This window comes from Panthera pardus, unplaced genomic scaffold (assembly GCF_024362965.1).
Source record: "Panthera pardus isolate Hobbes unplaced genomic scaffold, ASM2436296v1 HiC_scaffold_27, whole genome shotgun sequence".
In the NCBI taxonomy this organism is placed as follows: Eukaryota; Metazoa; Chordata; class Mammalia; order Carnivora; family Felidae; genus Panthera; species Panthera pardus.
Genome location: NW_026526843.1, coordinates 36,049,276 through 36,060,929, shown reverse-complemented (window position 1 = coordinate 36,060,929; position 11,654 = coordinate 36,049,276). Strand labels below are relative to the sequence as shown.

General features: G+C 41.4%; 1 protein-coding gene across 2 annotated transcripts in view; it reads right to left on the bottom strand.

Annotated features, from left to right (window-relative positions):
- The window catches only part of TRPC5 (transient receptor potential cation channel subfamily C member 5), a 266,576-nt gene that overhangs the window by 97,601 nt on the left and 157,321 nt on the right, over positions 1-11,654 (bottom strand). For both annotated transcript variants that reach the window (XM_053891241.1, XM_019426883.2), the window contains exon 4: positions 3,033-3,554. In XM_053891241.1, the coding sequence (XP_053747216.1) occupies positions 3,033-3,554 (522 nt within the window). The remainder of the gene's footprint in view (positions 1-3,032; positions 3,555-11,654) is intronic.

Genomic DNA, 11,654 nt, shown 5'->3' with positions numbered 1-11,654 from the left:
TTCCAAACAATGAGTAGTTGTATTAAGTATGTTTGTTCTAGGGAACAGAATTAGACGTTAGGATTAGAAATAGAGTTGATAGTGATAAGAAATAAGTGTAGGAAATAATAAAATACTTAGGAATAAGAGCCAGTAAGGAAGTATTTTCAAGGAGAGAGAAGAAAAGCAATAGAGTTGTGAATAGTCATGCAACTGTTTAGGGTGGAAAGCCATGGTATAGTTAGTTCCTAAGAAGGTTTATGAACAAGTCCCTGTTTTTGTCATATGCAAATTAGCCAACCCTAAGTTGGTGATATTGATAGAAATAGCTGGTTGGCAACTGACACAGGTCATGCACTTAAAAGACAATTAGAGGGAAATACATTAACTCGGCAGTCCACTGATTGGATACTTCTTTTTTTTTTAAATATTTTTTTGATGTTTATTTTATTTTAGAGAGAGAGAGAGAGAGAGAGAGAGAGAGCAGGGGAAGGGCAGAGAGAGAGGGAGACACAGGTTCCAAATCAGGCTTCAGGCTCTGAGCCGTCAGCACAGAGCCCGACTCGGGGCTCAAACTCACAGACCGTGAGATCATGACCTGAGCCGAAGTTGGTGAGCCACCCAGGTGCCCCTGATTGGACTTCTGATTGGAATCTTGGATTTCTCCTCCAGTAGACTGGAAAGAGTGGCTGGCCCTTTATTTAAACTAGCCCTTCTCTGGATCTTCTTGAGACTAACACCAAAGGCAATTCTTGTATGGCATGGACGGATAGAGAGACAGGCTCATCATTTGAGACAAACTTAAAGCTGTGAAAACCAAGGGAGTTAGGTTGATAGATAGCAATTAGAAAGCACAAGTCTATCCTTGTGTGTTTTGGCTAATGTGCAATGAGCAGTTGTGATGACATAGTTATATCTTTATGTGATGATTAATGCCAGTTTTACAGTTTGTATAATCCTTATTTGCTATTGATGCACATCATTTTATTGCTATGTGTTTTAACAGATTTTAACTAATAAAATTTCATTCATAAGTCAAATAATGTGTTCCTCTTAAATTACCTGGTGGTGGATTTGGAGGCTACCAAACCAGCATAAAGGAACCCCACTCAACAGAAGATGGAGTATACACAGAGAAAATATTGTACCGGGAGTCTGAAGTTCTAGTTCCTTTTTTTCTTAAGTTTGTTTATTTATTTATTTAGAGAGAGTGAGTGGGGGAGAGGGGAAGAGAGAGAGGGACAGAGAATCCCAAGCAGGCTCCATGCTGTCAGCACAGAGCCCATTGTGGGGTTTGATCTCATGAACCACGAGATCATGACCTGAGGCAAAATCAAGAGTCCAGCACTTAACCAACTGAGCCACCCAGGTGTCCCTGAAATTCTAGTCCTGGCTTTGTCAGATTATCCTGAACAAATCTCTGAAATATGGTCCGTTCTTGTCTGTAAAATGAGTTATAATTACTTTTCTGCCTACCTTCAATGGTAATAAGGAATAACTAAAGTGATAAAGTTTTCAAAGACTTTTGTATGAATATCTGACAATGGGACAATACATGAAATCAGCACTTTTTAGGAGTATCCGAAAAATGTCTATAGGACAATACCCGAGAGTTTATGTGACATGTAAAGATTATCCAATAGTTTTACACCTGTTTTCTAAGAGATTAGAGCTTTCTTATTTTGCTCCATGTCAAAGTTATAGTTTGGAATTGGTTTATGTTTCATTCTTCTGAGCTCTTTTTTTTTAAACCATAAAATTAAATTCTTTCTGGGGGTCCACTTAAGTTCTAGTAGGAATAACAATGAGGAAAAACCAACAATGAAAAAGCCTTCTAGGAAACAGTAAATTATATTTCATTCAAGGCTAAGATTTTGTTGCTGACGGGGTTATGTAACTCTGAACATTTATTACCCCATTATTACCCAACTAGATTTTTATAATGATTTTTTAAATCAAAGTTGACTATTGTGTTCTTATATCAATAGCCTTATCTTAATAGATTAGAGGTATTTAGCCATTTCCTCTTCCTCTTGGGTATACTTATCTTTTCAAAGACCCTATTTCCCCAGTCCATATTTAAAACTTGTTTTTCTTCTGCCTATATAACCCTTAGCTCAGAAGCCAATCAACCAACCAACCAAAAAAAAAAAAAAAAAAAAAAAAAGAAACATAAAGAAGAAGAAAAAAATAACCCTTAGTTCCTTTAGTTCTTTGACAGTTATTTGTATTGACAGACACAGCTACCTATCAGTCTCAAATGTCTTCAGGGTCATAAAGAATCTTTGAAGGTGATCTCCATTATACCTCTGAAGGAGGTTAATGCATTTTAGCAAGGTAAGGAAAACAACTGAACTCTCTACCCCTTGTGACAATTTCATCCTAAAGACCTTAGTAAAATATTGAAAACGTTTCAAGAAGTATTTTTTAGTTTGACATAAGTATTCATGTAAAGTGGACTAGGGAGCTGCAGTTACGAAACACAACTTTAGTGTTTCAGATGCCTTTAATCAAAGATGCTATTAACGAAAATAATTCATTTCAAAAAGTATCCAGACCATGATCCCTCCATGATTATTGACCACCATGGCCCCAGGATGAAGGGTGGAGTCATTTGTTATGTGTTCTCATAGAAGTTCTCCTTCAGATCACTTACGTTGCATGTAATTATATATTCACTGATGTGATCATTTACTTAATGTCCACAACTAGCTTGTAAGTTTCATGAAGGTAGGGTCAGTGCCCATTTTCTGTATCCCAAACACCTAGAACAGTGCTTAATAAGCATTTTGTGAAAGAATGAGTACTATTTCATCAACAAATCAGATGGTCAGTCTTTTCCCCTACTTATCTATCCATAAAGAAAATATGCAGAGGCTGTGTGTACCTTGGATAAATGAACCTGTTTTTGTTTTGTTTTGTTTTGTTTTTGAGGCCTGTTGAACCATTTGTTTGTGGAGGGGTAAGTAGTAGAAAAATGCCAACTCTCACTCTGCTGTGCTGGACTCTGGAGGGTGTAAGGTTTCCTTAAAGCAGAGAAGAGCTCAGCTTACCTCTTTCTGGTGGTATTTGATTGCCACCTTCAGCTTGGCCAGGTCATGGTACTTCTGAGGGTCCAGCTCTTCACTGTGGTCATCTCGATGGTTGAGGATGATCTCCAGTTCCCGGGAGCTCCGAGCTTGGTCCAGCAGGTCTTTGGCAAAGAGCTTGCACTGCTGGGAGAGTTCCTCATACTCCGCCTTGAACTCATTCTCCACCTTGCTGAGCTCTTTGAGCTCCCAGCCCAGACGGAAGGCAGTTAGGATGGGGTCCTCGCTTGATAAGGCAATGAGTGAGGGGCTTGCTAGCGCTTTATAGATGTTCAGACGGGAGCGGGAGTGGCGCAGACTGTCTACCTCTGAACTGGACACACACTCGACACAGTTGCAGCGGATCTGGTGGGGCCGTGGGATAGTGACCCGTTTTTGAACAAGCAGTTTGATGATTTCATAGTTGTTGGTGTGGGCGGCCAGCATGATGGGAGTGATGTCCGGTGTGAACTCAGAGAACTGGGTATCCATCATCAGAGTGGGAACCTAGGTGCAATAAAATAAAGGCATAAAGGCCAGGATTAAGGCTAGGAGAGAGAAGGAGCACAGGGCATTAAATGTTAGTGATTCAGGAATTGGAGTCACTTTTCTTTGGCCAATGACCTTCATCATCGTAGCTATTTGTGGAATACTAACTATATGCCAGGCATACAGCACTTTACATGTATTTACGCATTTAATCCCCATAACCTTGTGAGGCAAATATTCTCCCCAAATGAAGAAGCTGAGGCACACAAAAGTTAAATAACATACCCAAGCTTACATAGCTTTTAGTAACTGAGCCAAGATCCAAGCCCAAGCAATAGGACTCTAAAGCTTGGTTCTTACATTTATGCAACCACAATATGCCCCATTCCATCTGAGGCACAATGGGGGATATAGAGAAGAGAGGGACATTTTTTCCTAACCTTCTGGAGTTTAGTTGAGTGGGTCAGACTTATATAAAATTGGTAAGTAGGAGTACACCATAGCATGTGTTCGGTTCCAAATGAATCGTAAAGACCATGCCACTAAATCAAGCCCTGGAGGCTAAGGAAAAGATAATCTCAAGTGGTTACATTGACTTTGTATGTATATAGGACTTCCGGAGACCAAAGACCAAGGCCAGATAGAGTTCTTCCAACTTCCTGTAGGTCTCAGCAAGGTAGAGAGAATCTCTTATTGTCAGAAAGAAGTACTCTGTCAATGAAGACCTCTTGGCTTGGGTGAGGGGTTACCAATAGCTAAAGGGACCTTTGATAACACTGTTACGTCCATGATGCAATGCTTGGTGTAAACAGCAGTTGTTGGTGGAAGGCATGGTGTTCTTTGGGTATTCATGAGCATTTTGGGGTGAGTTTGCAGAACGTGCAATGATCAATGATCATTGCTCAATGAATAAAAAAAATATTTTGCTTCAAAATGTGTGTTTTGGTCATATGTGGAATTTGAGAAACGTAACAGAAGACCAAAGGGGAAGGGAAGGAAAACTGAGTTACAAACACAGAGGGAGGCAAACTATAAGAGACTCTTAAGTACAGAGAACAAACTGAGGGTTGAGGGGGGTGAGGGGTTGGGTGGGCAGGGAAAATGCGTGATGGACATTGAGGAGGGCACTTGTTGGGATGAGCACTGGGTGTTGTATGTAAGTGATGAATCACAGGAATCTACTCCTGAAGCCAAGACCACACTGTATATTACCTAACTTGACAAAAAATTATTAAATAAATAGTAAAAAAAAGAGCCAAATTATGGAAAGAGCCCAAATTTCCATCAACTGATAAATGGATAAAGATGTGATACACACACACACACACACACACACACACACACACACACACACACTGGAATACTACTCGGCAATGAAAAAGAATGAAATCTTGCCATTTGCAATGACATGGATGGAACTAGAGTGTATTGTGCTAAGCAAAATAAATCAGAGAGAGACAAATATCATATTTCACTCATGTTGAATTTAAGGAACACAACAGATGAACATATGAGAAAGGAAGGAAAAATAAGAAAAACAGAGAGGGAGGCAAACCATAAGAGACTCTTGAATAAGAGAACAAACTGAGGGTTGATGGAAAGAGGTGGGTGGGGGATGGGCTAAATGGGTGATGGGTATTAAGGAGGGCATTTTTGGGGGTGAGCACTGGGTGTTATATGTAAGCAATGATTCACTGGGTTCTACTCCTGAAACCAATAATACACTGTACATTAACTAACTTGAATTTAAATAAAAAAATCTTTAAAAGAAAGAAAAAAAAATAAAATGTGTGTTTTGGGACCCAGTCTGTTCTCAGCGTAATAGGGAAATGGAGACAGCTCTATACCCACAGAAGAGTCTCAGTGTGGTAGGATCTAGAGCTAAGGAATGAGGAGGACTGAAATAGTCAGAGGAGGCTTCATGGACGCGTGGAGCTGAGCATTCAAAGCATGGATAGGATTCCAGGAAACTGTGAAATACTGATCTTCATACACTTAGAAAAGAATAGTTCCAAATACTCATTTGGATTGGGGAGAACAAAACATGGATGATTGAGATTCTCATGGAATAGACAAATATTGTTTTACTCAAAAGTTTCTTTTTTAAAAAAATGTTTATTTTGAGAGAGAGAGAGAGAAAGAGAGAGCAATCAAGCAGGGGAGGGGCAGAAAGAGAGAGAGAGAGAGGGAGAGAGAGAATCCCAAGCAGGCTCCGCGCTGTCCACACAGAGCCCGGTGCAGGGCTCGATCTCATAAACCGTGAGGTCATGACCTGAGCTGAGACCAAGAGCCGATGTTTAACTGACCCAGCCACCCAGGCACCCCTCAGAAGTTTCTTTTTATTCTTAAAAATGTTTTTTAGAAAATTGCAGTTGCTGATGAACTGACAAAACGATGTGTAGCAGTTTTTCATCATCTTCGCCTCCTTCTCGCTTTGGATGAAAGATTCACAAACAGGAAAGCGACCAGAAAACAGGAAGTGTGAGAGAGGTAGAGGAGAAGGAGGGGAAGAGTGTGCAAGAAATCTAGTTCTTTCATGGAGTGGTTGCATCGGTCTCTAAATAGTTGAGAACTGGCTGCACATTGATCATCAATTACTTGGATAGAGCAGTGAGAAAGCATTGTTAAACATTTAGAGGAAGCAGCTACAAACAAGACAGCAGGAAGTGAGCAACTGTCTCATAAAGTAAATTGGACACAGGAAAGAATCATCTCAGAAATTAACATAAGCCTCCTGGCTAAGGAAGAAGTAGTTCTGAGTGGGCCCAGGAACAAACATAAACACAACAACCAACACAAAGCCTCGAGTTGGGGGAGATGGTAGATGAGTAATGTTCTGCCCAGGAAGAAAGCAACTCAGTTCTGGAAATCTGCCCCTTCCTACTGGGCAGAAGCATTTCTCAGTCTCTGCTATGATCTAGAGGCAGGATATGTGGTGAGTGGAGGGAAGGTAGCCTATAGCACAGGATTCCCTGGGTCGTGTTGGAGGAATGTGTCCTCCCTACCATGCTGCTCTTCCTGTCCTCTCTCTCTCTCTCCTCACTTCCTTGCTCTTTCTCCTTTTCTTACCCTTTTTCTTTCTTTCCCTCTATTCCAATGCTGACAGGCCTGTCCAAGACAGATGATGGTACATGTGAATATTGCTTAGCCCCACTTGTGTCATGGAACTGAAAGGTTGTTGTCTATGCTTAGAATGTGAAATGCTTTCTGGAGCCATCTGATTCCATTGTCTTTGACGTGGTGCTCCACAAGGAGCCTCTGATTCTCTCTTTGGCTTTCTGAGTAAATGACACAAGAGAGGAAATAATTTTAAAGGAAAACTGGTCTACGGTGACCAACCGTGTCTTCCTACTCTCCCGTCAATACTATTCACAGGTGGCCACACTCATCTCATTCATTGCTCTCTGTCTGTATGTCCTTGTGGGATCCTCTGTATGTAATGGCCTCTCCTCATTTCTCTGCAAGTGAAGGGCCACTGTGAGCCCTGGCTTCTTCAATAACTCCTCCTCTTAACTTGATCCTACCCCTTAGTGACCACCCAGATGTTGTGGACACTAGGTTACATCAAAGATCTCACTTTTCTGATGCTGTCTTATATTGTTCTCTAATTATTTCACATACGCATTTCTTGCCTCATCGATGAGGTTGTGTGAGTCTAACACAGAGCTGTCTTAGACTGCTTTTGTTTTCCCTATAGCATCTATAGCACAGTGGGAGACACCACAACAGGCACCAGCCCAAAAAAATTTTTTTCTAGTCTCAGCTTAAGAAATTGACTCATTTACAGACCTAGCTCCCATAATCTGAGTCAATGTGAGCCAATTTCCTTGGGTCTTTCCTTCTAATGTCCAGCTGAGAAGGTAGACATTCCAAGACTAAGGAGGGATAGCAAATGGGCTTTATAGGGAATATTTGAGTTCCCCCCATCATAGGACAGTCTGTACCTGCCATTTTCACAATTCTATTGTTTCAAAGTGGAGACTCTGACCCAAAGACCACAGATCTATACTACTCTTCCCCTCTCTGCTTCTTCTTTTCTCATCCTGCTGCTTTTCCCTTCCCCAGCTGTAGGGACTATGGGCTAAGCATCAGGATAGCCATGGTAAGGAAAGAGAGATTCAATAATGAAGGTCAGAGATTTCTGATAATACTCAAGACTTTGTGATATGGTCTACAACAGGGGCCAAACAGGTAATAGGTAATAGAAATGATGGCTATGTGTGGGTCCATATGCATAATTTGGATGAATGAATGATAGAAACTAGTGAACTGTAGACCACATATCCTCTCAAAGGGAGTATCTGCTACTCCATTCCTTGTTGTTATAAAATTGTTGTTATAAGTATGCATAAAGGCCCGATGTTGTGGGTTCTCAAGAGAAGTCAGAAGTATGGATTTTGTAGTAGAATTTCGTATTTTGTTGTTGGCTAACTTCTTTTTTTAAAAAATTGAAGTATAATTGGCATACAAATCCTATTAGTTTCTGGTGTACATCATAGTGATTTGATATTTTGAAGTGTTAAAAAATGACCCCCACAATAAGTCTAGTTACCATCTGTCACCAATGAAAGTTATTATGGGGGCACCTGGGTGTGGCTCAGTCGGTTGGTGAAGTGTCCAACTCTTGATTTTGGTCCAGGTCATGATCTCATGTTTCATGATATTGAGCCCTGCGTTGAACTCTGTGCTCACAGTGCAGAGCCTGCTTGGGATTCTTTGTCTCCCCGCCCCTCTCTCTCTCTGCCCCTCCTGCGCGGGCTCTCTCTCAACATAAATAAACATTTTAAAAAACTTACAATATTATTGACTATATTCCTGATGCTATACATTACATTCCTATGCTTTCTTTTCTTTTTTTTTTTTGTACATTCTTTAAAAAAATTTTTTTAATGTTTATTCATAATTGAGAGATAGAGACAGAGCATGAGCAGGGGAGGGGCAGAGAGAGGGGGAGACACAGAATCTGAAGCAGGCTCCAGGCTCTGAGCTGTCAGCACAGAGCGCGACGCAGGGCTCGAACTCACAAACGGCGAGATCATGACTTGAGCCGAAGTTGGATGCTTAACCGACTGAGCCACCCAGGCGCCCCACTATGACTTACTTTCTAACTGGAAGTCTATACCTCTCAATCCCCTTCAGGGTAGAATTTCTTAAAGTTGTAAATGTTGGCTCAAAAAAGCTACAGATAGTGTGCAGTCCAAACAAAATACATATATGAGGCAATCTAGGCTGGAGTAAATCAGTTTGTGACCTTCGAGCTAACGTAGAAATTGTGAGATGGAGGGGTAGGAGAGGAAGCTGGACATTTAGTCAGGGGCCAGATGATGAAAGGCCTCATATGTTATGTTAAGGAACTTAATGTTGTCTGTTGGCGATGGGGAGCTACTGAAGAGTTCTAATCAAGGAGAGTGGCATAGTTGAACAGGTGTCTTACAAAGGTCAGTATGGCCCAAGTATGGAGAATGAGCAGTGTTACAAGTAGGGGGAATGAGCAGTATTAAATGTGCTGGTAAATGTTTAATAAGCAGCTTTCCATGAAAAAATCTTGATTTGTAGTGTTTGCCTGTTTCTGTGGTGTGAGTGAGTACTCCCATTGCAGCCAATTTCATGCTACCAATACAACCAGAGAGCACAGAGTTGGTATGAGATGCGTACAACCAGCTCTTACCAGCCTGTGTAAGCCAGCTCCAGCATATCACTGGATGAGTATCAGAAAGATGAGACTAGTTGAAAGATGTCATTGGGGCACCTGAGTGGCTCAGTCGGTTGACCGTCCGACTTCGGCCCGGGTCATGATCTCGCGGTTTGTGAGTTCGAACCCTGTGTCGGGCTCTGTGCTGACAGCCCGGAGCCCGGAGCCTGCTTCAGATTCTGTGTCTCTTTCTCTCCCTGCCCCTCCCCCACTTGTGCTCTGTCTCTCTCTGTCTACCAAAAACAAATAAAATGAAAAAAAAAGTAGTTGAAACCAAGGGAATAAGTAGGATCAGCCTCAGCTTGCCCCAGCTCCTGCACAGCTCTGTCTGCTGATGTACTCCAAGGACTGGGCCCAGCCCGTTTCCAGAGCAAGTGAAGCTTGAGGTAGGATGTGCTCAAGTGGCCAGTCTCCTCCATTCCAAATTGCAATCACTGGGGCCCTGCATTAGGACGCTCTTTGTTCTGTTAGTTTCTAAATCCCAGGCTCTTCCCCACGTGTGCCCTCCATTGTTCAACAAGATTTCTACCTGGATCATAATCTGAGTTTCTGTTCATGTAACTGGCCTAATAGTCCAGATCTAGTGTATTTTCTGGATTATCCATGCTTCGTCTTTGAGCTATACAAGTCTGTAAATTGTAATACAAATATTTCTTGTTTAATGAAATGGAATTGATCAGTGCCTTATGCAGCATCTATTTGTAAATTTCTCTGCATCTATTTGTAATTTTTTTCAGCATTTCTGATAGACTATATCAGGGGTCAGCAAACATTTTCCGTAAAAGGCCAGCCGGTAAATAGGTTAGACTTTATGGGCCATGCAACTCTGCCTTTGGAGCAGGAAAACAGCCATAGGCGATGTGAAATGAATGGGTGTGGCTGTACTCCTAACATTTTCTTTACAAAGACAGGTGACAGGCTGAATTTGGCTTGCAGGCCAGAGAATGAAGATCCCTGGCGTCCTGGATCCCTCACTAATTAATGAATTAAATAAAATCTTTGACACGTGTTTAAATCTGTATAAGGATCATGATTTAACTTTTTTTTTTTTTTAAAGTAATCCTTTAACAGCCATTTTGTGTTCAGATTGAGGTCAGGTAGCAAATTCAATTTTATTCTTTTCTTATCAAGTTTTGCCTTCTCTTTGAACTCCAAAATTATACTGATTGATCTTGGGCTTCCCATTAAAAATTATTATTTTTAAAAGGAAAAGGGAAGGAGGGGAAGGAAATCAACACACGAAGAAATTAGATTTTGTTTATATTACCTACAACTGTATTTCTAAGGAAACCTGGTGCATGAACCGACTTGAGTTTTAAAATTTGCAATGATGTGGGCTCAGGCCATGGCCCCTAAAGAAGCTACCTTGCCTGCCTTTCCCTGGGGCTTTGCATTCAGGCCCTAATGAGTTTGCTCCTGGATCTGCCCGAGGTCTCCCTGTCGAAAAGCTAGCATTGTATTCGAGGATCCTTTTGGATTAATGAGCTCAGAACAGAGCTGTGCTAGGCTCAGCCCTCATCACATAAAATGCAGTACAGTGAACAGAGTGAGCTAAAGTCAGCTTCTTTCTTATTTTCACCTAAATTCCATTGCCAGAGGATACAGAGGGATAGAAAATGCTCCACCTAGCCCACTCTCAGGACTGGCCAGAGCTTTTACAAGGTTATTATACTCAAGGGGCACAAATGATACATTCATTTCCATTAACCTCATCACTGGACACAATCTGCTAATTGGAATTTTTCTGAACCCTATTGTTACCAGCCTTAGGCAGGCGCCCTTGCTGGAGTTTATCACAAGCTTCTGAAATTAAACCCCTCATTTGTAATTAATGGGCAGACCCCTTATCAGGAGCCACCTCATTCATACCCACAATGCCGTCTGGTCATAGGCCAAACCTCTCCATAATTGGCACTTCCTCATGCAGCTGGCCTGATAGCATCATGTTGGAAATGAACCTCCCATCTTATGCCTGGATTTGGTGAAACTGCAATACTTCTTTTTCCACCTGCTGGATCCCCTCTTCCCTGCCCCCAACATGACTCTGCCTTACCTGTGAGGTCAGTTAGCTAGTAGTGGTGATATGCGAGCTACTTTGCAGCAGCCATTGGCATCAGATGGGAAATAATCTGTTTCCCAGAGGCTGATAAAAGCAGAACCGTAAGAATTAAGATTTGCTGGATCATCTCAGCTGATTTCAAGGCTAAACTATATATAATCTAGATTGGAAGGCTAAAATGAAAAAAAAAACCTTATTTGGGGACAATGTTACAGACCTCAGGTGGTATTTTTAAAAAGTTAATATTAATATGTAAAAATAAATAATATATATAACCATGGCCAGCATTAGCCTGATTAGCAGGGATAAATATGATACTAATGGTTACCGGTTATCAAACACTTCCCATATACCAGGCACCATGCTG